Raw genomic sequence first — 25,126 nt, 5'->3', positions numbered from 1 at the left:
TGTAACTTTGCAAAAAAAAAAGGGGGGGGCGGTTCCGACGCCAATGTGCTGTCCTTTCTGACATATATTATTTTCCAAATTATATCTGCAATATGACTACTTTATATTGCAGATATTATTTGAAATTAATATATGTCAGAAAGGACAGTACATAGGACTAAAGTATAGTTTACTTTACGATAGTCTTATGGTGGCCCGTTAGTGTTAGATAGATGTATAAAAATCAAGGGGCCCGTTTCACTAAGCATACTTAGGACTAAATTATTGTTTTCTTTAACTAAGTCTAACGGAGGCGTGAAATTGTATAGTAGATAAATAGACGCATTTTAAGCGTATCATGGATATTAGGTAAGTAAAATTATTTAACCGAGATCTCTACAGAAAAACTTACCAAACACTGTAGCAAAAGCAGTAAAAGATAGAGCACGGTTTAGTTTAGTTCAAACTAGTCCAAAGATATGGAGCTTTGAAATATCCACAAACCCCCGTCATGAAACCACTTATAGGATATTTTCTGAAATAAGTCTCAACCTAATTTCATTGAATAGGAATATACGGTTTAACAAGAATAGATATGGGTTACCCCATATCCAAGATATTCGACTGTTAAATTGCTTGAATTTTTACTGTGCTTAGCCGATCACTGTAAAAATTAAAGTTAAAATCACTGAACTTGATAAGAAAACTGGCGAATATATATAATAGTGCACACATCTTAAATAAATGTTACACGAGTGCGATCAGAAATATGGTGCAGGTGATGCATAACCATTCCGTCATTAGAAAAAAAAAAAAAGAAAAACACTCTCATACACAATAAATAATTAAAGAGATTATGTGATAACTAACAAACATTAATCATGAAAGTAATATAATTATTGTAATAATATATTAAGCAATATTCATCAGTGAAAAATTGTCGAAGAATGGCCTATATTTTCGTGAAAAAGACTGAGGAGGCAGATACATGTAGCGTAGGAATATGAATACTTCACATTTATATTTCTTGAAAAAAGGTGATTTTTAAAAATAATTTTACGTTAATATCGACGTTTTCTTTCGCGTATAAAATATACATTGATATCCTAAACATATGTTATAATGTTGTATCTGCTGATGATGAATGGAACTATATTTTTCAGCGCAATTGTGTAAAAAGTAGATTGACTCTAGTGATATATCTTGAATAGATATAGTAAGCACTGATAGAATTTATTGAAGAGGAAAACAAAAAAAAAACCCAAAACAAACTACTCTATAATTTGGCGGCTTTTAGGCCTGGTCCAATACTTCTCTATTTGTATTAATATCATTTCAACTTTGTATAAAATTCACGAATGAAATATTTTAAAATTGAAATAGAATTACATAAAACTGATTTAAATTGATACAATACATGGAATTGCATAACTATTTTTAAAAAAATAGTTTGTCGTGTATTTTAGTTTGAGAGGTGCTCAAGAAATGTAAGGAAATTACTCTACAAAATTTAATGGCATTACAGAATTATGTTATCTGATTGCTTGTAGATTGTAGACTGCTCGATTTACTTAATAACTTTATCGAGATATTTTTTCTCTAGACATTCAAAGCACATGTGGAAGAATCAGAGTGGATAAGAATTGAAGTATAGTTTACCAATGTGAAAAGAAGACAAATTTGAATTTATAAAGGTTAGATATTTTCTAGCTATTGATACCGGTATCTTATGGATAGCATGTGTTTGCAAATATGATACATTAAAGACTGAATTTCATTAATTTGATCCGTGCGTGCACCGGTTGACATAGCATATGATATCGGACATTTATGAAATAGATACATCGACACACCGTATATTGTTGATATCTACATATAACCAAGCTTTAAGCCTACAATAATGCTATTAATTTCACTACACTCTGCTGAATTGGAATAATGTAACTGTGTCTAGGGAAAGGCCTTCACCACAGTTAAAATGCCTCCCATTTACCCGTAATGTAGCAGAAAATTGCAGAATCGCTCCAAGACAATTTTGGAGAAAATTAATGAAGTTGCTTTGAAAATAACAGTCAAATTGTTCCTAACAAACCATTTTGAAGCTGTAAATACCTATCTTCGAAAAGTTTAATTCTATAATTGCAGAATTCGACATTTCTTCAACAACCTTTTTTACACACCATGTTGACATTCGAAACTCTCGGGATTTTTTTAATATAGTAAATGCACTGTGTTTGAGTTATCTCCCGTATTTTCTTTGATGAACAGTAAAAAAAGTTTCCAATGAAAATTTACACGCATTTGTTTTATCGTCTCTGAGTTTATCCATGCAAATGTGATATTGTGGAAACATAAAATAAAGAGCCTCCCGTGATTTAGCGTGAATGTAATGCGCATGCGCAAGATTGTCAAATCCAAAAAAAAATCAGATGATTTCCGGAATTTTTTGAGGAATTTTGGTTAATTATCAATTAGCGAAGCTTGATTGAGAAAAAATAAAAACAAATTGGTAATTTACAAGTACCAATAACGTTTAGAATATATAAAACAAAAGACAGTACTCTTCCGATTCATCGGTATTAAAGCCCAAAAATTCGAGTCTATTATTTTAATATAGTAGTTTTAGTAATTTTGAATCTAGGGCTGTATTTCTATATTTTTCTCTTAAATTTTATAATTACGTCGAATGAACCAGCCATACCATGTTAACAATATTTATGGAGAAAATAATTAGTTTTCTATTAGCTTTGATTAATAGACATCTATTTGCGAGCCTTCGATTTCCCTTACGCTTCTATTTTTACTTTTTTGATGTCTTAGATTCAGCGTCCGACAACTCGAACTAATTTACAAACAAAAGGACTGCGAACAATAGCATATTCTAGCGGCCTAACTAAAAGTCATTTTTGGAAAGTTGTCTAATAAAAGTTATTTTTTATTATAAAGTAAACATTTATGTATATTTTCATTATATATCAATGATTTGGTCAAACAAAGAGAGATAACTTTGTATTTTGGGTTAAAATAGCTCATTTCATAATAGAAAATAACGGAAATGTTTTTTAAAACACCCCCCCCCCCCCTTAATAACTTTATCGAGATATATTTCTCTAGACATTCAAAGCACATGTGGAAGAATCAAAGTGGATAAGAATTGAAGTATAGTTTACCAATGTAAAAAGAAGACAAATTTGAATTATAAAGGTTAGATATTTTCTAGCTATTGATACCGGTATTTTATGGATAGCATGTGTTTGCAAATATGATACATTAAAGACTGAATTTCATTAATTTGATCCGTGCGTGCACCTGTTGACATAGCATATGATATCGGACATTTATGAAATAGAAACATCGACACACCGTATATTGTATAAGGGTTTGTTGTTTCACGGGGCTGGGGGGGGGGGGGGGGGGGTGGACATATGTTGAAATACATTCCAAAAAAAGAATTTTGCTTTGTAAATTTTCGAAAAATAAATAACAGATATGAATTAAAATGAAATTTTACTTAATTATATATCGTAAATATGTTATTATTAAGATTTTATGCACATATTGGCCACTAAGTAATTTTTTAAGACCCCGCGTTAGCAAAACTTTTGTTTAAAGATAAATAATTTGATTACAAATTTTATTTTGATATAAATTGATTAGGATTTGATTATACTTTGTAGTAGAAAACTTAGTTTTTGAATATCTGACAGAAATTCCGAAATATTTGTATGTAAAATATAGGTGGGAAACGGGCGTAAGCGTTCGCAGTTCTTTATCTTTAATCTGCATCGTCAACACATCGTTTTTCTGGAGTTCGGTATCATAAAATACCTTTGTTTCCTCTTGATAAGAACATAAAATATACTTTTCTCTATCAATCAACGTGAGTGTATTCAATCGATACTTCCTGGTATTATTAATTGGTTTGATTGACGCTGATGTTTTAATCACATGCTTGGTAAAGATACTTTATTGTCTATAACCTATAAAATGTTCAAATAAAAAAGTTCATGTGAAAAGTGGGAGACTTTTGGTTTTATTTATTCTTTCGCTAACAAGATTATATAAATGTATTCTTTTAAGTAGATTCAATAAATTCGTTTATATAAAGCCAAAGTCATAAGTAATAATATATTTACCACTTTATATATTAGTTACATTTACAATCTGTTTGCATGGTTATTATGTTGTTAAAGGAGAGGAAATGGCACATTGAAATAATTTGCTTTAAATCTTTTTGACCATTATAAATAAAATATGTTCAAACCAAAGTCATATTAGAGCTTCTTTCGTTGTATATTGTCGGAATTCCAGATGTTTTAATTTTTTGTTTCAATCATGTTTCTTTGTCATGAAACATGAAGATTGGTTTAATTGCAGTTAACTCTATGCAATTCAATATACATCTTCATGGTTGCGCTATTTTGTCCTCAGACACTTTGACTATTCTTACATGTAATACTGCGTTACATCTGTTTGTCCTCGGACACTTTGCTGACTATCCTTACATATAATACCGTGTTACATCTGTTTGTCCTCGGAAACTTTCCTGACTATCCTTACATATAATACCGTGTTACATCTGTTTGTCCTCCGACACATTGCTGACTATCCTTACATATAGTACCATGTTACATCTTTTTGTCCTCGGACACTTTGCTGACTATCCTTACATATAGTACCGTGTTACATCTGTTTGTCCTCGGACACATTGCCTACTATCCTTACATATAATACCGTGTTACATCTGTTTGTCCTCGGACACTTTCCTGACTATCCTTACATATAATACCGTGTTACATCTTTTTGTCCTCGGACACTTTGCTGACTATCCTTACATATAATACCGTATTATATCTGTTCGTCCTCGGACACTTTGCTGACTATCAAAAGATGTAGTACTGTGTTACATCTGTTTGTCCTCAGACACTTTGCTTACTATCCTACCATATAATACCGTGTTACATCTGTTTGTCCTCGGACACTTTGCTTACTATCCTTACATGTAGTACCATGTAAGATCTGTTTGTCCTCGGACACTTTGCTGACTATCCTTACATATAGTACCATGTAACATCTGTTTGTCCTCGGACACTTTTCTGACTATCCTTACATATAGTACCGTGTTACATCTGTTTGTCCTCGGACACTTTCCTGACTATCCTTACATATAATACCGTGTTACATCTGTTTGTCCTCGGACACTTTCCTGACTATCCCTACATGTAGTACTGTGTTACACCTGTTTGTCCTCGGACACTTTGCTGACTATTCTACATGTAGTACCCTGTTACATTTGTTTGTCCTCGGACACTTTGCTGAATATCAAAACATGTAGTACCGTATTACATCTGTTTGTCCTCGGACACTTTGCTTACTATCCTTACATATAAATGTGATTTACATCTGTTTGTCTTCGGACACATTCCTGACTATCCTTACATGTAGTTCCGTGTTATATTTGTTTGTCCTCGGACGCTTTGCTTACTATCCTTACATATAATACCGCGTTACATCTGTTTGTCCTTGGACACTTTGCTGACTATCCCTACATGTAGTACTGTGTTACACCTGTTTGTCCTCGGACACTTTGCTTACTATCCTTACATGAAGTACCATGTTACAGTTTGTCCGCGGACACATTGCTTACTATCCTTACATATAGTACCATATAACATCTGTTTGTCCTCGGACACATAGCTTACTATCCTTACATATAGTACCATGTAACATCTGTTTGTCCTCGGACACTTTGCTGACTATCCTTATTTATAGTACCATGTTACATCTGTTTGTCCTCGGACACATAGCCTACTATCCTTACATATAGTACCTTGTTACATCTGTTTGTCCTCGGACACTTTGCTGACTATCCTTACATGAAGTACCGTGTTAATTTTGTTTGTCCTCGGGCACTTTGCTGACTATCCTTATTTATAGTACTGTGTTACATCTGTTTGTCTGCGGACACTTTGCTGACTATCCTTATATATAGTACCATGTTACATCTTTTTGTCCTCGGACACATAGCTTACTATCCTTACATATAGTACCTTGTTACATCTGTTTGTCCTCGGACACTTTGCTGACTATCCTTATTTATAGTACTGTGTTACATCTGTTTGTCTGCGGACACTTTGCTGACTATTCTTATTTATAGTACCATGTTACATCTGTTTGTCCGCGGACACTTTGCTTACTATCCTTACATGTAGTACCGTGTTACATCTGTTTGTCCTCGGACACATAGCTTATTATCCTTATTTATTGTACCATGTTACATCTGTTTGTCCTCGGACACATTGCTTACTATCCTTACATATAGTACCATGTTACATCTGTTTGTTCTCGGCCACATTGCTGACTATCCAAACATGTAATACCGTGTTACATCCGTTTGTTCTTGGACACTTTGATGACTATCCTCACATATAGTACCATGTTACATATGTGTGTCCTCGGACACATAGGTGACTATCCTTACACAAAGTAGTGTGTTAAATCTTTTGTCCGAGGACACATTGCTGACTATCCTAACATATAATATCGTGTTACATTTGTTTGTCCTCGGACACTTTGCTGACTATCCTTACATATAGTACCGTGTTACATCTGTTTGTCCTCGGACGCTTTGCTCACTATCCTTACACCTAGTACCGTGTAACATCTGTTTGTCATCGGACACTTTGCTTACTATCCTTACACATAGTACCGTGTTACATTTGTTTGTCCTTGGACCCTTTGCTTACTATCCTTACATGTAATGCTGTGTTACATGTGTTTGTCCTCAGACACTTTGCTTACTATCCTTACATGTACCGTGTTACATTTGTTTATCCTCGGACACTTTGCTGACTATCCTTACATATAGTTCCATGTTACATCTGTTTGTTCTTGGACACTTTGTTGGCTATCTTCACATTTAGTACCATGTTACATCTGTGTGTCCTCCGACACATAGCTGACTATCCTTACACATAGTACCATGTAACATCTTTATGTCCTCAGACACTTTACTTACTATCCTTACATGTAGAACCATGTTACATCTGTTTGTCCCCGGACACTTTGCTGACTATCCTTACATGTAGTACTGTGATATATCTGTTTGTTCTAGGACACTTTGCTTACTATCCAAAGATGCAAAACTGTATTGTATCTGTTTGTCCTCAAACAGTTTGCCGACTGTCCTTTATTGTAGTACTGTGTTACATCTGTTTATTCTAGGACACTTTGCTGACTGTTCTTACATGTTTGCTGCCTATCCAAGTATGTAGTACTGTGTTATATCTCTTTGTCGTCGGACACTTTTCTGACTATCTTTACACACAGAACCGTGTTACATCTGTTTTTCTTCAGACATTTTCCTGACTATCCCTACATATAGTATTGTGTTACATTTGTTTGTCCTCGGACACTTTGCTGACTATCCTACATGTAGTTTTGTGTTATATCTGTTTGTTCTATGACATTTGCTGACTATCCAAGCATGTAGTACCAGATCGGCCATTGTGATAGAAAATGTTAAACTCCATTTCATTGGTTAATATTTCTGATTGTCCAATCAGAATCAGTCTTTCTCGAAGAAGTGGCTGGCCCTGTCAGAAGTCAATGTGGCTGCAGAATAAAAGTTCAGTTTGGAGAGTATTTAAGGAATTTTATCGGAATTTAAGGATGAAATTAAGTAGCGTGCGTTTGATATGAGATTTTAAGAGATTAGTGCGAATGTTTCTCGACTTGTTGCAACACTGCTGTTGTCTTAGGCAAAATCCCATCGTGAGCCCTGGACCGGTAAATGGCCGAGTAAATATAAACTGGCGACTTCGATAGAATAATGACGTATATCTCCGCTATTTTAAGACCCATCAACTTGAAATTCTGCATGAGTGTATCTTAGACAACACTTTTCTGAAAAAAAAAAACCATGCATATTGCAAGTGTTGTAAAAAAATAATTTATTTATTAGGCTTTTGAAGCGAGCTGGTAGTTTTTTATCTGGGTCAAAGTTCGACCCCTTTCTTTATTTATGGTTACATTGAAATTAATGTTAAAACGGGCTTGGTCCCTGTGGTTTTTATTTTGATTTTTATTTTATAACGGCATAATCAGATTAGATCCAGACAAGTTCTACTTTGACAGTTTCATAGAAATACCGGTATGAACAAAAATAATAAATAAAACGTTTGTGACGGAACACTAAATTAGGCAAAAGTTCATTTTTCTATATGTTTCAAAACGTTTGTGGACTTCCCCAAAACTTCTACGATTGTTTACTTGTATAAAACATGTAGGGCGAAATATTCTTCTAATAGTTTAAGTTGATGTAAACAGGATGTTGATTATAATAAAAATCTCATTTGATTCACACATTATCACTAACATAATCTCTCTCTCTCTCTCTCTCTCTCTCTCTCTCTCTCTCTCTCTCTCTCTCTCTCTCTCTCATGGATCCTACTTGGTATGAATTGTTTAAAAGGTTTGATTGAAAATCTGTCAGTTTAATATTATCAACATCCAAGTTGTGCTATGCTTCAATAAAGGTTATTGTTCGAGTGAGGAACCGGAGGTGTTTATATCCTTTAACAGTTTTAGTCGAGCGTAGAAAGGTGTTTTAATGCATATCTGTGTCGTATTTTAAAACACATAGACGTCTCTCTGCAACAGGTGTCCAGCACTGGCTCTCTGCCCGTATCCACACGACCACCGATAGCTGGCTCAGGAACCTGCTGTCTGACACAAAATGATAAGACTTACTATCTGTGTTATAGCCTTGGTCAGCCAACATGTAGTGAACTCGGATGACCACCCCAAGGGTCACCTACAGCCTCTTGGGCGGCACCGACCACCCGTGGGGAGTATCGAGGAACGGGCCAGCTTTCCTACACCACTAGAAATGTTTGAGAAATACGTAAGGGGCAGCAAGCCCGTGATATTTCGCGGCATCTTGGAGAAGGGCATGCTGCCCGCTTACAAGTTGTGGACGGACTCCTATCTGAGGTATTCAAGCGTTTGTTGTCAACTTCTATTAAAAGCTCATTTCAGTTTAAAAGGGCATGGTCACGATTTTTGTCATATTTTATTTTTATGTTTTTATTATTTACAAGGCTTTAGAAATGCATTTCTAATGATCAAATTAAATTTTAGAGTCATTCGTAGAGTTATTATAAGCAAGATACAGGGCTCACAATTCTTTGTCATGTAAACAAGGTTCGTGCCCTGTTTTTGTTTACAAAGGTTCCATATACCAGTAAAAAATCTTTTTCCAGCTTATTTGTCTATCTTTTTATTTATTTTAAGCATAGATATACAGTTCCTAACGTTTAACACATTCGTTTTAGGTTTAAAACTGAAATTTTTACTTCAACGTTCAAAATGTAAAACAAACGCTTTGTTTACATAGCGAATAATTTCAAGATCTGTAACTCGCTTATAAATCAACAATTGAGACTGGAATTTCGGTTGCCTATTAAAAATACCTTTCTGAAGCATTGTAAATATTAAAATCGGAAAAATAATTTTTGACCAAAATCGTGATCATGCCCCTTAAAAGTCTCCTTAGGCGCAAAAATTCATATCGCCATACTGTATATTATTTGATAAATCAATAAGAATGACGAAAGAAAATTAATTTTCTTCATTGTGTATATCATGGTTTTCCCAGTGTTCTACTGCCACCGAATCCAGGATGTGTATAATAATATCCTGTTCACCTTAATACTTAAAACAGTTTCTGTTATATTTCATTCAAATGTTTACCTGTGGTTGTGATTCGGCTCTCACTTATGTAAGTGACGTAGCTACGTTGAAGCACCGTAAGCACGTGCGGACCAATCATTTTCAGGATCTTACTATTTTAAAACACTAATTTTTCATTAAAAAATCCCACTAGTTGAAGATGAAGATCAAGTACTACGGATAAACGAATATCCCTCTCATTACAATCGACTCAAATCCGTTTCAAAATAAAAAGAAAACAACACTGCATTTTTGGCAAAAGGAGAAAATATTACCACAGTGCTTTAAAATTTCATAAAAAGCTATAATTACGTTTTGTATTATATGGTAACCATAAATTACAACTTTTATTTCCTTGTTAGAAATTAACCAGATACAAAATGGGTTGAAATACCTACTAGTCGTCAAAAACCGAGATTCCAATTCCAGTTTCAATGTATTGTCAGTCGTGCTAACTTCATGTATATAAAAACTTTGTTTTCAGTTTTTTGAGATGTATTTTCTGAATTCTTTGGGATCTGTTGGAGTATGTTTCGTTTTACAAATTCTTATATTTTTGTTCCAACATATTTGACAAAGTAAATTAAAAAAAATAGGAAAAAAATCAATGCTGACTGTTATCCTATATCTAGTAGACCTTTTTCTAAGTACATTTACAATATAATGGCTGAGGTATTAAAGCTAACGCCAGAATGAAATTAACTGTCACCGTAATTGAAAAATGAGCTCACCGCCCCCGGACCCCCCGCTTTCAAATATTTTTCCCTAGCTACATGTACGCCACTGAACATGGATTGTTACACGGATTAACATTTAGTGGGCGGTCGACCTATGTCTCTCTCTACTTGAAAGCTTCAGCGGTAATTATAGTGTTCAAAATTCTTCTTGTTTACTAATTTCATGTTTTCAAGTCAATAAATGCATGGCATGTATCATTCCTTCTCAATCTGTTACTTTCTTTTTATACTTGGTAGTATAATTAAAAATAAGCAGCTATATTGACGATATTGTTGATTACACTTACGGACACCTGTTGCCAATATGGTTTGCGTGTACATGTATGTTATATTAACATGCAATTTCTGAAAAAGATATGCACATAAAATTTATTTGTTCATCAATCGATGTAGTCATATTCATGAAAGTGATATATGGTGAATTATTGATCATTTTGAAGCTATTCTACCTCATTTTACTAGATTTATCCATTGTTGGAAACCCACGGTCAGTCTTGCTTAAGCTTATTGACCATATTCACTAATCATTTTTATTTTTTATAAATTATTCTCAATCAACCAATGAGGAAGCAGAACGCTTCGTACTTGGAGGTTTAAAAATAAAAATGATTTACCGGACATGCAAAATATTTTTTGTATAAAAATGCACGCGTATTCATTAAAGCGATTGATTAAATTTTTTTCAAGAGAATTTGAAAGTGTCAATAGAAATAAGACATGAATGATTCATGATAACGAGTGAATTCAATGAGTTGATTCACGGTCAGTTGGCGTATGTTATGGTATTCCGACTTCTCTTGAAATGTAACCTTCCTTTACAACCGTGATACTTTGACATCTTCTTTTATTTATTCCGACTTTAGGAAGGGGTCTTTTCTGGTTTTCGATTTGTCAAAAGTAAATTTGATTAAATGTTCATTAAATCAAGATTAAAAGAAATTAAAATATCATATTTTTCTTTCTTGTATCATACATCTTGGCATAGGAATAGAAATCATAGTTTAGAATCTAACAAGAACTATATTTTTGGCGGAACATTGGCGTAGGAAAAGACCACACGTTTTTACAATTCAGAATTGCTGTAGATTTATGAGTCTTATTAGCATTTTTAAAACAATAACATTAATGTTGGATTCTTACAACTAATTCGAACTAATGATAAGATACTTATATTTCAAATTATGTTTTTGAAATATGATATGTCTATCAAATTACATTTTTATTGGCTTTTAAAGAGCTCATTCTATATATTGTATGAAAAATTAAAATCACTAAAATCGGATTTTCTCTCTTATTAAATAATCAACTGTCCATTTATATTTTTATGTAAAGTCTTCATAGTATGTAAATATCAGAAATAGTTATATTGGAAGCAAAAAAAAATAATAATAATTAAAATATCTCCAAAATTTAAGAAAATTAGAGGAAATGCGGGCTAAGCAATATAAATTTTAGTTTAATTATTTATTACAATTAAGTAGTAAAAGCTGAAAGGCATTCTGATATTCTATCATTTCACTGAAGATTAGAAACATCATATCTTAAACAGATATGTACATAACTGCAGATTACTACATTTATTTTTTATCATTTTTTAAGTTGAGGAAAAAGATAGTGACCTTTATGCAAAGCCAAGAAGGTCAAGATGTTCATTGAAACGTGAGTGCAAGTAAAACAGAAATACATGACTGTATGACAAGATATATTTCAGAATTTAGACTTAAAACACATGAATGTTTTGTCTCTTATGGTTGGCGTTGAAAATTTTATATGTCTCGTTCAAATAAGCAAAAATTACAAAGATTTATGTATGTATACAAATTGCTACGGCAGTTGTCTTGCGTAGGATACACAAGGTGAACAGTTCAAGTTTGACATGCATAACAGATATAGTTGTTTCAAACAACATTGTTACGTAGACCTGTCTATTTTATTGCTGGCCATTCAGCCACCTCTTTGAAATCAACAAGATTTGTCTAGCTTTTGGGCTAATACATAACGCAATCGCTTCGTTTTTAACTTGTCTTGACGCAAGGAATAGATAGCTACGCCCTACTGAAAGTCCAAGGTCTTGTTAAAATAGTTTTATGGTATAGCTCGGAAGCATTTATATTTGATATGGCAATAATGTGCGTGTCATTCTTAACGTTTTAATACGAATGATAAATAATTCCATGAAATTTTATTACTATTTTTATTTCATTAATGACCCGACTCTTAGAATCTAGTTTACTCTTTTGATAACATATATTTACAGAGAAGATATTTAATGTATAAAAAATTTCATAATTCAATCAATATGATTGGATTCGTGATAAACAATCGTGATTGAAACATTGAAACAATGGGTCTTGTTGAAACTTAAACGCAACGATGTTAGAAGGCAATTTACCGACGATGCCGGCCACAGCTGCTACGTGCACATGTGCTTATTTAAAGAATAAAATGGCTATAAAAATTTGGTGGTTCAGCTGACGTGTGTGGAGTAAACTTCCTGTGTACGGAAGAATTACTAATGTAGCGACCATTGCAGAAAAAAATTACATGACCCGCCAAGGCGGGTAATGTATTTTTTCAGCTTTTAAAAATATTATCACTAAACTGCTCTTTTTTGCTGGTATCATTATATTGTTTTATTAAACCTTTAAGAAAGTTTTTAAACCTTTATGTTTATTCATTGCATGAAGGCATTGTTTATGATTTTGCCTCACTAATAGGATGCAATGCATCGTAAACTGAATTTTATTTTACACTTTTTATGAGTGAAATATTTGGTGTAATTGATTTCAATGCATCTCATATGCACGTGTTGATGTTGATTTTAGAGACAGCTTGAGCAAATACCCTTATCATCCTCCATCGTGTTTTCATAGATCGTGGCTCGAGACACTCAGGCGGGTGGTGGGTCAAAGCTCGGAAAAACTTGTACACGCTCTGTCGGAAAGGCCCGATAAGCTGCGATTGGTCTAAGATCAGACCACAATTGCCATGTATTATAAAATTATCCATGCAGAGTAGCAGTCATTTGTCAAAAATCCTTTACAGGAAAAATCTAAGTTTGTCATTAAAAAGGGGGATGGAATCTTTTATCTAACGGAACTTGCCAGTTTCCTCACATAGATTTCATTTGCTTGATAGGGATTTATCATAATGTCACATTTTTCTTAAAAGAACGAATAATTATTATCATTATTATACAGTAGTATACATGTATTGAATAGATATAAACACTTTTATAGTAATATTGATGCATGTTATATGTTTTATAGATGTATTTGTATCTCTGGATGTATTCCTGTTGGCTCTGTGTTTGATATTGCTAGGTTTTTTTTTTAATGGATGTATATGTACACGATTATGTCACGTGTATATTACATACATAATGTATATACATGTATGCATCATATAATTGATATGGAAACATATAAATAAATTCCATGAGTGATTCGTTAATAACTTTAGAGAGAACCATGGTTCCGAATACGTGTCCGTGGAGAAGGGGAAAAAAGAGAACAGGAAGTGGGATATGCTGAACATTACAATGTCCGAGTTCCTGGACAAATACCAGGAGGAGGACATCTATATGGTCAACGACGCCTCAGAGAGAATGGCAGGTATAACTATATAAGATGCCAATTATTAATCGGCTCTCACTCACTTTGTATGCAGAAATTCGCAAAAAACCCTACCCTTATATACTTAGTTTATACATATTTGTTTTTCCAATACTTCCCCTTTTTAGAGAACCCCCCCCCCCAAAAAAAAACCGAACAAATAATCAAATAAAATAACTACATTTATATCCTTTTGTCTATGGATGTTAATGATAGTTAATTTAACAAAAACCATATTGTTAGCAATATTTCTTGCAGAGGACATTAACATGCCGTCCATGTTGTTATGCGGTGGTTTCCAGAGAGTGGTCCAGAATGTCATCATGTGGTTCAGCAGTGGGGGGACCAAGTCTGTCCTACACAACGATGGTCTAGATAACGTCAACTGTCTGATCGACGGCGAGAAATACCTGGTCATGATTGACAAGGTGGGCATTATTCTACTGATCTGATGATAACATGCTTTTTTATTATGTCTCTATCGGCTTTTGGTAAAAATGTCAACAATCTAAAAAAAAAAACACAATTACCCTTTGTATTTAGATTTCGATGTTGATCATTTTTTGAATATTGTAAACGTATAATATTCAGCGTGTTCAGTAATTGGCGTAAATTGATTTTTTAGATGAATATACCTAGTTATATACAGATTATATGAATGTCATTTAGCGATGTTCTGTAGATTCCTAATTAAACGCGGTGAATAAATTTCCGCGTATACGTAAACCTCGCGGATTATATTAAGTCTCGCTTTCATTTTTCAGACAGTTTTGAACTATAAAAAATTGTAACAAAAACTTGGTAATCACGATTTTATATTTTCGTAATAATTAAGTACTCGCATTAAATAAAGAATTTATAGTACTTGATTTAGCTAAAGCTACTTTCCGTCAAAACAAAGCTAAAAGAATGCACATAAAAATTTAAATATTGTTACACTATAATGAAAGTTGTTATTCCAATTAGATGGTTTCCAAGAAGGGTTAATTCTTTTGCCACAAATTGATAAAAATGTATAGTAGTAAAACATGTTATCTAATACTTGCTACAGTTGTAATGTCGAAAAAAGCAAGACCAGTCCCGACTATATGCGTTTACATGTACATCGTCGAAAACCCACGGCCACTCTCGCAAGCGTATGCGAGACTGGCCGTGGATTTCCGACGATGATGCGTTTACTGAATGTTGGCAAACTCGATGATATTTCTTAATGAATAATAATTAATGTCCTATTCAAACATGGCCAATCCTAATTTTGTGAGGGAAATCTCACCAATCGCGTGAATCTTCAATCAATAGCATGTTGCTTCTTTCACACCATTACAAAGTTTCAGTTCTTCATTGGTAGACTGAAAATGATGAATATTTGTGAAACCAAGGATATTTTTCAGCGACTTTGTCCAGTTGGCCTATATAAAAATGGCCGTGGGTTTCCATCGATGTTAGTTGGTGGTCAGTTTAGTCCAGTTAAAACTTTTTATTTTTTTTCTCAAGAAACTCAAAGCAGATGTAGAAGAGACGGGTTGGATTCTAAATGGACAGTATAGCCAAGTGGACGTGGAAAAAGTAGATATGTACAAGTTCCCTAAATTCCGGAATTTACCGTGGTATGAGGTTAAAATGCAGAAGGGTGATTGCATTTTTATACCTTTCAAGTAAGTAGGATTGAGATTATGACCATATTTATTGTTATATGAACAGTATCTTCCTCGGCTTCTTGTCATTATTTTAATCACCATCGTCAACATCATCAAAATGCATGTGTTTATAGTATGATGGTAATACGACAAGCTTACACAGTAATGACAGTATCAGTCTGGCACCATCTTCAGCTTACAGTGTAGCCATTACTCATTCTAATTCTTACAGATGGTACCACCACGTAGACTCAAAAAAAGGACGGAACCTGGCTATTAACGTTTGGATACACCATCTCTCTAAATTCAACGCAAGCGATTGCAATGCAACCCCCACAGACGAAAACCGATTTGTTTCTGTAGCCAAGTTTTTGCAAGATAACAAAAAGATAGATTTAAGGTCAGAAAAACTATCATTTTCTTTGGATTTTATTGCTGTATAATAAGACTTTAACCATTTCACACCCGAGGCACTATTTTTTCAGAGATTTTTTTCTTGGAGAGCTTGAAGATAAAGAGTTCATTGATTGGTCATTCTTTGAAGATCTTTTGAAACCATCAGGGCAGGAGAGAGCCGATTTAAAAAAGGTGGACTTCTTCAAATAACTTTTTTTGAAATACACTTTTATAAACTTACATGGCAAAAACGTCCAAAATCGAAGCATGTGATCGACTTCCATCAACGGAGAAACAATGGGTCGGTTTCATTCCCCCTTTTTACATCTACTTGACGTCCTATAGGGTTATTCGGTGGTACAATTGTATGTGAGAGGTTAAATAATATTAATACTAGTAGTAGGCCTTCTGGCCCCTTCACTCGCCGGATATATCAGTATATTTTTTCCGTTCTTACCGCTTTAAACTTCGAACTATAATTATGGGCACAGCCTGACAGGGAAGAGGTGGGTCTTTTGAATTCAACTATAATTTGAATCTAAATTAGTGATACATGTACAAAACAAAGCATTCCATGTGACTTTATTGGATTTAGTCTAATGCCTTTTTGGGATAAAGTTAATTCCGGATTTTTCCATATACATATCTACAAATTTGAAAGCAAATTTATGCTAGATTGGATGAAATGACACCATTACAGTCGCTCTCAAAAAAAAATCAGTAATTTGGGTAGTTCGACGACGACCGGAAAATGTTTAACCAATGAAGACAGATATTATGAAATACCCTGTGTTTTACAGAAATCATTTGTTAGACATGTATAAAGGGTTCTGTCCATTTCAGCTCTTCGGTGATTTGGATGCTGATGGCGACGGGAAAATTGTCGAGCACGAGGTGATGATGGCAGACTTGACCAGAATCCTGAAGCAGTTGCCGACTCTACAGGCACTTGTACAAGGCGAAAATCCATATGACACTAGTGATCAAGAAGAGAGTCTGGCAGAGTCGCTAGACCCTGAAGACATAATGGAGGATTACACTGAAAACGTGTTTGATGACGTATTAAGCGAGGACTTGGAACATTTTGTAAATTCACCCAAACAAACAGATACAAGTAGAGATGAGCTTTGATTGTCGTTCAAAGAATTTAATCCATTACAATGTAATCGTCGCAACTCTATATAAGTATCTTATAAAAATACACATTTCACTTAAAGTGAAGCCATTGATATGTTTAAGATGGAAGTGGAGCGTATGTATTAGAAGAAATGGCGTTCCTTTATCACATTACTAGTATTTCGATGTACAAAATGGTGTATGGGTACCTCTTTTTATTGACCAAATTTCTAAATAAACATCTAATAATTCGTTCCAATATTGAAATCCTTTTTGATTCAAAATTAACTTCAATCCAATTCAATTTAGAAGAAAAAAGTTGAAATACAATTACAAAAGAGGAAGGATTTGATGTATTAGTCTTTAGGGAAATTCGAGACATAAAAGGCGGTAAAGATCATTAGACTTTGACAACAAGTGAACGCTGTCAAAAGCAAACCTCTCATATTTACTCCTCACCTTTACTAAAACTTTACCAAATCAACATGGTTTTTTTGCTAGATCAAAAATAAATAATAAGGAGAATTCAAACGGATCGCTATTCGTCTTCTTGAACGCTTTACTGGTTCTAGAACAGTTCTTAAAACCATATTAGTGAATGTTTATGCATAATTTATATTACCTGTTAAATATTTTCCGAGAAACCAAAAGTGAGTATTTCTCAATATATATTTTTATTGCAATGCTACAGCCAAAAGCAGTATAAGACAGGGTCTTTGTTAGATTCTTGTAACATAGAAACCTGGACCTATTAACGGTAACAGAGAGAAAGGTATGATGAAAACGGCATGCTTTATTGTTCTCTGTATGGCAAACAACACAAACATTCATTAATGCATTAAAAATTCAGATAGTTAAGATATGATATTAATTAAATTTAATCAAGAATTATCTCTTTAACTGGACGTTCCAAAATTAACAGTATCCAACTACGTGTAGGTGGAAATCAGGGTGTGAAAAGATAACCATGTATTGACAGTTTTATACAGCAAGAATATAATTGTTTGCAGTAAAGTGTGTTTGAAAATCGTGTATATTCAGAACAAGATAACAAAACTTTACTGTGTTTAAGACAAAGAATTTCATAAACATGAAATAAAATACACATTTAAGTCATTGTGTTGATAATACAATAACAAACTTGATAAAAAAAATTCCTCTTTCTTGATGTAAAAATAAATATGATCTTTGGCTTTCCCAACCTTTGATGTTGAAGAAGGAATGAGATTATACTGAAACATGTATAAGTTGAAAGGTTCCAAATTATTTCCTCCTCTATCACCATGTATTTTGAAAGACAATGGATATTCAACAACAGTCAATCACAAATAAAATTAAAAATCTGAAGTGTGCTCAGATATCTCCTCTAGAATGCACACTGTGTACTTTAATTATCATCTTTTGGTCCAAATAGTCTAAAGTTAAAGAATCTGTCTAGCAGGGAACTTCCATCTATCTGTTGTGTTGTAAATGGCGGGCTCTCTGGTAGTAACGTTGGCTGTTTGGGTGAGTGTTTCCAGTTACTGTCAAAATCTTTCTTTTTGTCTACAGAAGTAAAGATTTTTAATTAGAGTAATCTCCCTTAGAGTTACACCAAATCTGTTTCAATGATATCAAACTCACATATAAATGTAATAATTCTGATAAAGAAATAAACACTTGCTTCTATAATGAATCTAAATCATTTTTTTTAACATGAGAACATAATAAAGTTTGATAGTTACCTTCATCAATATTGGTGAATGTTTCGACAGTTTCTGGGATTCCTGATTGGTCCACTCTAGTGGTCACTGTGTGGGACTTGTCCCCCATGGTCCTTGTCACTGTGGTTTCCTCTCTACCCGAGGAGTCTCTGACTGTCTTTTTTTGTTCTATTTTCTATATGAATATCAAAGGAAATGTAGACTGGGAAAAAACTAACAAAACTTCTGTAACATATTATAGACTTATGAAAATGTATTTCTTCAAGTATTTATGACTTTGATTTCTTTCAAATATGAAATAATTGATATTTTACTCTCTGTTGGTAATGTTTTGCATGTTCCTGCCTTTTTTTTCATGTTTGTGTCATATTCCAAAACTTCATCAAAAGGCTTATGTGTTTAAGAGTTAGACGGACATTATAATTACCCCATCAGCTCCTCTAATTGTGGTGACCGAAACACTGCTCCCCCTGCTAAAGAATCCTCCTCTCGGGGGGGTTGAGGGAACCAACCCAGCTCTAGGGTTTGTGAAAACTTGTGAAAGGTCAATATTGTCTCCTTCTTTATCTAAATCTATTAGAAGAAGAAAGATCAGATAATCTTAGTACAAGTTTCAATACAATATAAGCTTAAATCTTTGATATTAAACAAAATTTTCTATAAAAACCTTCTATTTCTAACTTTTCATATATTTCTGTCATATCTATTAAATTCACATATGCATGAAGAGATCATCATTAGGTTTATCTCAAAGAAAAAGTCACTATGAAATGAGTCCTATAATACCTTGCGAAATTAATCTGTGCAATGTTTTTTAAAGAAAATTCTGCCATAAATACAACACATGGCCTGAATCAATCAAAAGTTGTATCCAAATGACAATGTCAATATTATAGTGGTTTGTTTTTAAAAACTGAGGGTTTAAATCATTAAGTGCAATGGCTTTCAATAGAAAGGTCTTTATTGGGGCCTGGCAGTGGAATCAAAACCAACAAAAAGAAAATGATATCTTTGTACTTATCAAAATATCTGGGAAAAGGACTTCCCATGCATAAAACACACTAATCGAGGAAATACGAGGCTTTTTGTGTTCTATGTAATGCATATTTGAATATTGAATCTGGTGCCAAAAATGATCTAACTAAACATTCAAAATGGCTAAGTCATGTAAAAATGCTTCTGCACAAAAGTCTTTTAGCATTATTAAAAAAAATTTTGCTCAGAACTTAACAATGAAACATGAATGCCCTACTGTCTTGTAAATTTAACCAGTATGTGTATTGCTCCTAGTACATGTACATACCAACATCAGAAGTAATGGAAAATTAAAATAGCAACTGTTCGTTACCATGCTTCTTTGCAATAAAATATTGCATATACATTTTAACACATATTTCTGTTGTATATTAAATATATACCTTTGAAATGCATGGTAAATATGTCCTGAATAATGTTACGCACTAAGACTATTTTTTTACTTTCCAAATCTGGTCCACCAGATTTTCACATGTTGGAGGTTGGCAAGTATGAATGACATGCAACTGTATTTATATGTGATAGAGTGGGAAGTCTTTTCACACTTATTGCATACCGGTATTCAACTTCAAAAAATATATGCTTTGAAAGGTAACAATAAATGTGCCACTATCGTACCTTTATCTTCTTTGATGACTGGTTCTTGGGGACCAAACTTGTGGAAAAAATCATCAAACTGAAAAAACAGAAAAAGTACTTGCAATACGTTGCTTTATTCTTTACATTTATTTAACAATCAATTTGGTCCCAATACAGGTGTTTCAAGTATGAACAAAGATGTTCTTGTTTCTTTTGTTTTACCACTGGGAGCTTTACCTAGCAATTGATAGATGAACCTTTGAATGCTAAAATACATGTATAGTGCTTTTTTTAACCTGTGCTCAATATTACTTACAAAATTTTTTTTTAAAAAAATATTAAAAATTATTTTTTAGGACAAAGATGGATTGAAATGTAACACATAAACTTTACATGTACATGTATCTGTAACCTTTATATAAATTTTAGTTATTATGTTTTATTAATAGGAACACTTTTTCTCTCATCATAAATTATTACATGTACCAGTATACCGTAGTCCTTCAAAATGAACTTTTAACACACATTAAAACACCCCACAACACCCCTAATTTTCCAACTTTAGCCAAAACTGGTTAAAACAAGCATTGGCATTTCAAAGATTAATGGCTGAAATAAGTTCTTGGAAGTTAATAATAAAATCAATGGCTGATATGAAATTACTCACAAAGTGATGAAACCCTCCATGTCTTGGTGGCATCGGAGTTATTTGGTTGTCAGGTGAAGATTCTGGTTCTTTAAGCATGAAGTCCCGTGGGTTACCTCCCCTTGCATTATCACTCTCAGGAACCCCTCCAGGAATACCATTAACTGTACAAAGAATTTTGAGAACAAAAAAAAATTTTTTGGTAAAATTCTTCTTTTATTCAAAACGTCTTAAACAATCAATGATTTTAAACCAATCATTTGAACTTACATGGGATATGCATGCCCCCAAAACCACGAAATATTGCCTCCATTTCTCTCTGCATCATTTCCATGTGTTTCTGCATGTCACCGAAACTCTCTGAGAAAATGACATTTAAATCTTCCTCATCCTGAATGTTAGGTGTCTGATGTCTCTCTCTGAAGAAGAAACTTTTAAGAAAAGACATAAATTCATGAGACAGATTAAATGATGGTGATGAAAATTATCATAGTGTTTAGGATTCAAAAGAATTTCATCATGTTTGTAAAATTACTACAAAGGATAAAAATTACCAATATGACCATACCACTTTCAAGTATTGCATCGATCATGTTCATTCATTGACCAAAAGTAAATGAAAAGACAAACCCAAACTATAGTTTCCTAGCTTTTTTAACGATTTTGATATTTTACTTGCCAGGAATTGGTGCCCCATTACGTAAACTGGAAATTCACAGCCTCCAACTGAAAGAGGCATTATTCTTTACATGATTTTTGAATATTTACGAGCCAAATCAAATTAAATGCTTAACTCACAACTAATTAATAAAACAAGCATCTGAGCTATCCTTCTATCAAACAAATCTAACCGTCGGACTACTTTCACTTTTAAACCTGTTTAAATAAACTGTATTACTGGTGGTTTAAAAAAAGCATCTAAAAGGAATAAATGATTGTATTCTACTAGATTTGATGATTATTCATGGTTGATGCTTTTAACAGGCAATGTCCAATCACCGTGAAAAAAATATAATCAATACCATGATCAACATCTGCTGTAACAGATTTCATCAGACAACAACCATGACATTGAACATGTTGAACATGTAATGTCAATGAAAATTCTCAGAAACTTACGGATTTGAATCTTCGTTTGGTACTGGTGGTTTTGCTGGACCAAAGAAAAAGTCGTGGAACATGTCACTGATGCCCATTGTCGTTCTATAAAAAAGCTGTGATCGTTCGCTATTTATTCTCGTTCTTTCTGTTTATACCGGAAGTGATCACGCGTAAGAGATGTCATGATCACATCTTACTGCAAATAATTCGTATACCATTCGTATATTTTATTCATTTTAATTAAGGGGCTCAACTTGATTTTCTAAGTTAAAAAAATAAATAATAATAATAATGGTAGAAAATAAAACCAGAAAACAAAAATAAACAAATTTAAAAAAAACACACACATGCGTTTGTTAAATAATGTGTAACTTTCACTGACATTATCGCGCTGCATGCAAAGTTTAACAATTACTAGCTGCAGGACTGTAGCTCCCGGTCTGAAAAAATTCGGATGGACGACCTGGGAGCTACAGTGCCTCCCATAGTAAAAAACTGCAATTTACGGCGCACAAAAAAATGCGCAAGGTTTTGACTTATTAATCTCATTTACGATCACATTCTGTACAAATATTTAATCCCAAAAAATTCCTCGGACATTTTACTACAGATATTGTCACTTCACTTGCCTCTGATATTCCATTAAACACCATCCCCAGCCCTGTCAATTAAAGTGGTGCAAGTTTGTTTACATTTAAAAATGGCGACTCTCGATCTCGACGTAAATTAACATGCTTCATTTTCCGAGGTCTGTTATCATGTTTAAGAGAAAGTCTGAGGCAAGTAAAGTGATGATATCAGTAGTAAATTTGCTGAAGAATTTTATGGTTTTAATTATTTTTACAGAATTTGTGTGAAAATAAGGTTAATAAGTCAAAACCTTGCGCATTTTTTGTGCGCCGTAAATTGCAGTTTTTTACTATGGGAGGCACTGTAGCTCCCAGGTCGTCCATCCGAATTTTTTCAGACCGGGAGCTACAGTCCTGCAGCTAAACAATTACCATCTTGTAAAGGGATCGTCTCAAAGAACATTCATATATCTTAAGCAAATTGTGTAAAATTCCGCAAAACAATATATATATTATATACATTTTCCTCAACGACAGGGAAATATTAAAACCAAACCCGTTAGATCCACAATAACTTTATTATTTATTTTTCAAGAAAAATGATAAATCAAGTTGCTTTAAAGAAATATTCTTTTTCTAAAAGCATGTGTACATATATGTATATAATCATATATTTAAGATAAATTCATTATCATTCAGAAATTAAATAACAAATAATGACGAGCGATATTTTACCATACATGTACATATATACAGTGTATGAGATAAAAGTACAACACAAATTATGCATAAAAGAAAAAAATCCTCAACTGTGCATCAGTCAGTGACCTATGTTTACTTCTGAATGGTTACACACTGTATGAAGTATGACAGTAAATGATCGAGAGAAAAAAACTTATGAAATGTTTCTAATTTTAGCAAAAGAATATTGCATAAATTTTTTTAAGTCATTAGATACACCTGCCTCCATATTCAGCTACAGTATTGTAGTTCATTCTTCAACGCAACCAAAGTAAAATCTGAATTTAAAATGTGTACGGTCGATAAAAAACGGGAAGTGGAGTATAACATCGAACATCATATTACAGAACAGAGGCTCAGCACTTTATTTTTGTTATGGTACTCTACGTGATGAGAGAGAGAGAGAGAGAGAGAGAGAGAGAGAGAGAGAGAGAGAGAGAGAGAGAGAGAGAGAGAGAGAGAGATTTTATGTAAGTGATAATGTGTGACTCAAATGAGATTTTTATTTTAAGAACAAACACAGAGAGCGAGCGTCAGGGTTTTTATAGAAAAAATAACTTTCTCCACGTGTCAAAGACTCATGCGTAGTGTACAATATTAAAACATACGGGTGGATGAAATCAGTTAGATTAACCGGTATGTACATATATACATAATTGATATCCTATCTAATTAAAATAAGAACTTCAATCCGCTCACCGGTTCTGATGGGGTGTTGTTAGATCATCGAAAATCGGAGAGCGGATGAAAGTTCTAATTTTAATCAAATATTGACAAACAAAAAACATTTTAAAAAGAGGCAAATTTTCAAAATCCAGATCCTTGTGCCGGTGTATAGTGGAGGGCGAGAGTTGGCGATGAATGGTAAATACTAAATAACCATTTTGATCTATATTGTCAAGTTATGAGAAATATATATCATTATATTCTCATCTTCACAAGTTCTCCTATATTGTAAACACTGTCCATCAAAAGCTAGTGGGAGGGTCAGTTCGTTCAAAATTATCTTTTGATTTCTATCTGTGATTTTTACACACAAAAATGTCTGTTTTGAAAAGTAAAAATTAGCGACTACATGTAAGGGCTCCTCATGCCCCCCCCCCCCCCCCCATGCTACTGTCCGATCTTTCACATGTCAGGAATACCTGTAATATGCATGTTCAAGTTGTCACGAGCACTGCCGATTGACATCAGAGTTTTGACCAATCTGAGAAAAAAAACTTTTTTTGCTCATCTGTGGGAAAAATTCCACAGTACAAGCACATGTATATGTAGTGCACCATGCACCAAGTGCCCGTGTACACTGGTCGGTTGTCGCGTGAAGCGGTATGTACTGTGTACACGAATGAGTGGGTCAAGTACACAGTATGTAAACCACGATGTTTAATAGTAAAGAATTTACAGTAATAAATATCTATCATAATAATTTTATGTGTAAAGAAGAGATCGAGAAGTTATTAATTAAAACAGAGACATAAATAACTTATTTATCCTGTTGTTATTCATGTCTCTGATTAAAAGCATTTCTTCTTGTTCCTATG

General features: G+C 33.5%; 2 protein-coding genes across 4 annotated transcripts; one reads left to right on the top strand and one right to left on the bottom strand.

The window, feature by feature from the left end:
* The first annotated feature begins 1,657 nt into the window (after positions 1 to 1,657).
* LOC105340834 (uncharacterized) lies at positions 1,658 to 17,510 on the top strand. Its single transcript, XM_011447058.4, has 8 exons — positions 1,658 to 1,673; positions 8,641 to 8,973; positions 13,911 to 14,062; positions 14,321 to 14,490; positions 15,557 to 15,717; positions 15,932 to 16,099; positions 16,185 to 16,287; positions 16,939 to 17,510. Exons 2-8 carry the CDS (start codon positions 8,717 to 8,719, stop codon positions 17,224 to 17,226), a joined length of 1,299 nt encoding a protein of 432 aa, XP_011445360.3. The 5' UTR covers positions 1,658 to 1,673; positions 8,641 to 8,716; the 3' UTR covers positions 17,227 to 17,510.
* Positions 17,511 to 17,989: 479 nt separating this feature from the next.
* LOC105340833 (HCLS1-associated protein X-1) lies at positions 17,990 to 22,466 on the bottom strand. Of its 3 annotated transcripts, XM_011447056.4 has the most exons (8): positions 22,294 to 22,438; positions 21,854 to 21,900; positions 21,445 to 21,605; positions 21,196 to 21,338; positions 20,568 to 20,625; positions 19,342 to 19,487; positions 18,936 to 19,089; positions 17,990 to 18,756 (listed from the first exon to the last, which is right to left on the bottom strand). In XM_011447056.4, exons 3-8 carry the CDS (start codon positions 21,518 to 21,520, stop codon positions 18,599 to 18,601), a joined length of 735 nt encoding a protein of 244 aa, XP_011445358.3. In that variant the 5' UTR covers positions 21,521 to 21,605; positions 21,854 to 21,900; positions 22,294 to 22,438; the 3' UTR covers positions 17,990 to 18,598. The 3 variants fall into 3 exon arrangements, with proteins under 3 accessions (XP_011445358.3, XP_011445357.3, XP_011445356.3); XM_011447055.4 differs by lacking the exon at positions 21,854 to 21,900 and having other exon boundaries at positions 21,445 to 21,593; positions 22,294 to 22,466; XM_011447054.4 differs by lacking the exon at positions 21,854 to 21,900 and having other exon boundaries at positions 22,294 to 22,463.
* Between the last annotated feature and the right edge of the window lie 2,660 nt (positions 22,467 to 25,126).

Source organism: Magallana gigas, chromosome 6, assembly GCF_963853765.1.
Source record: "Magallana gigas chromosome 6, xbMagGiga1.1, whole genome shotgun sequence".
Lineage (NCBI taxonomy): Eukaryota > Metazoa > Mollusca > Bivalvia > Ostreida > Ostreidae > Magallana > Magallana gigas.
The sequence above is the reverse complement of the archived record's forward strand: the minus strand, read 5'-3'. Positions and strand labels throughout refer to the sequence as shown.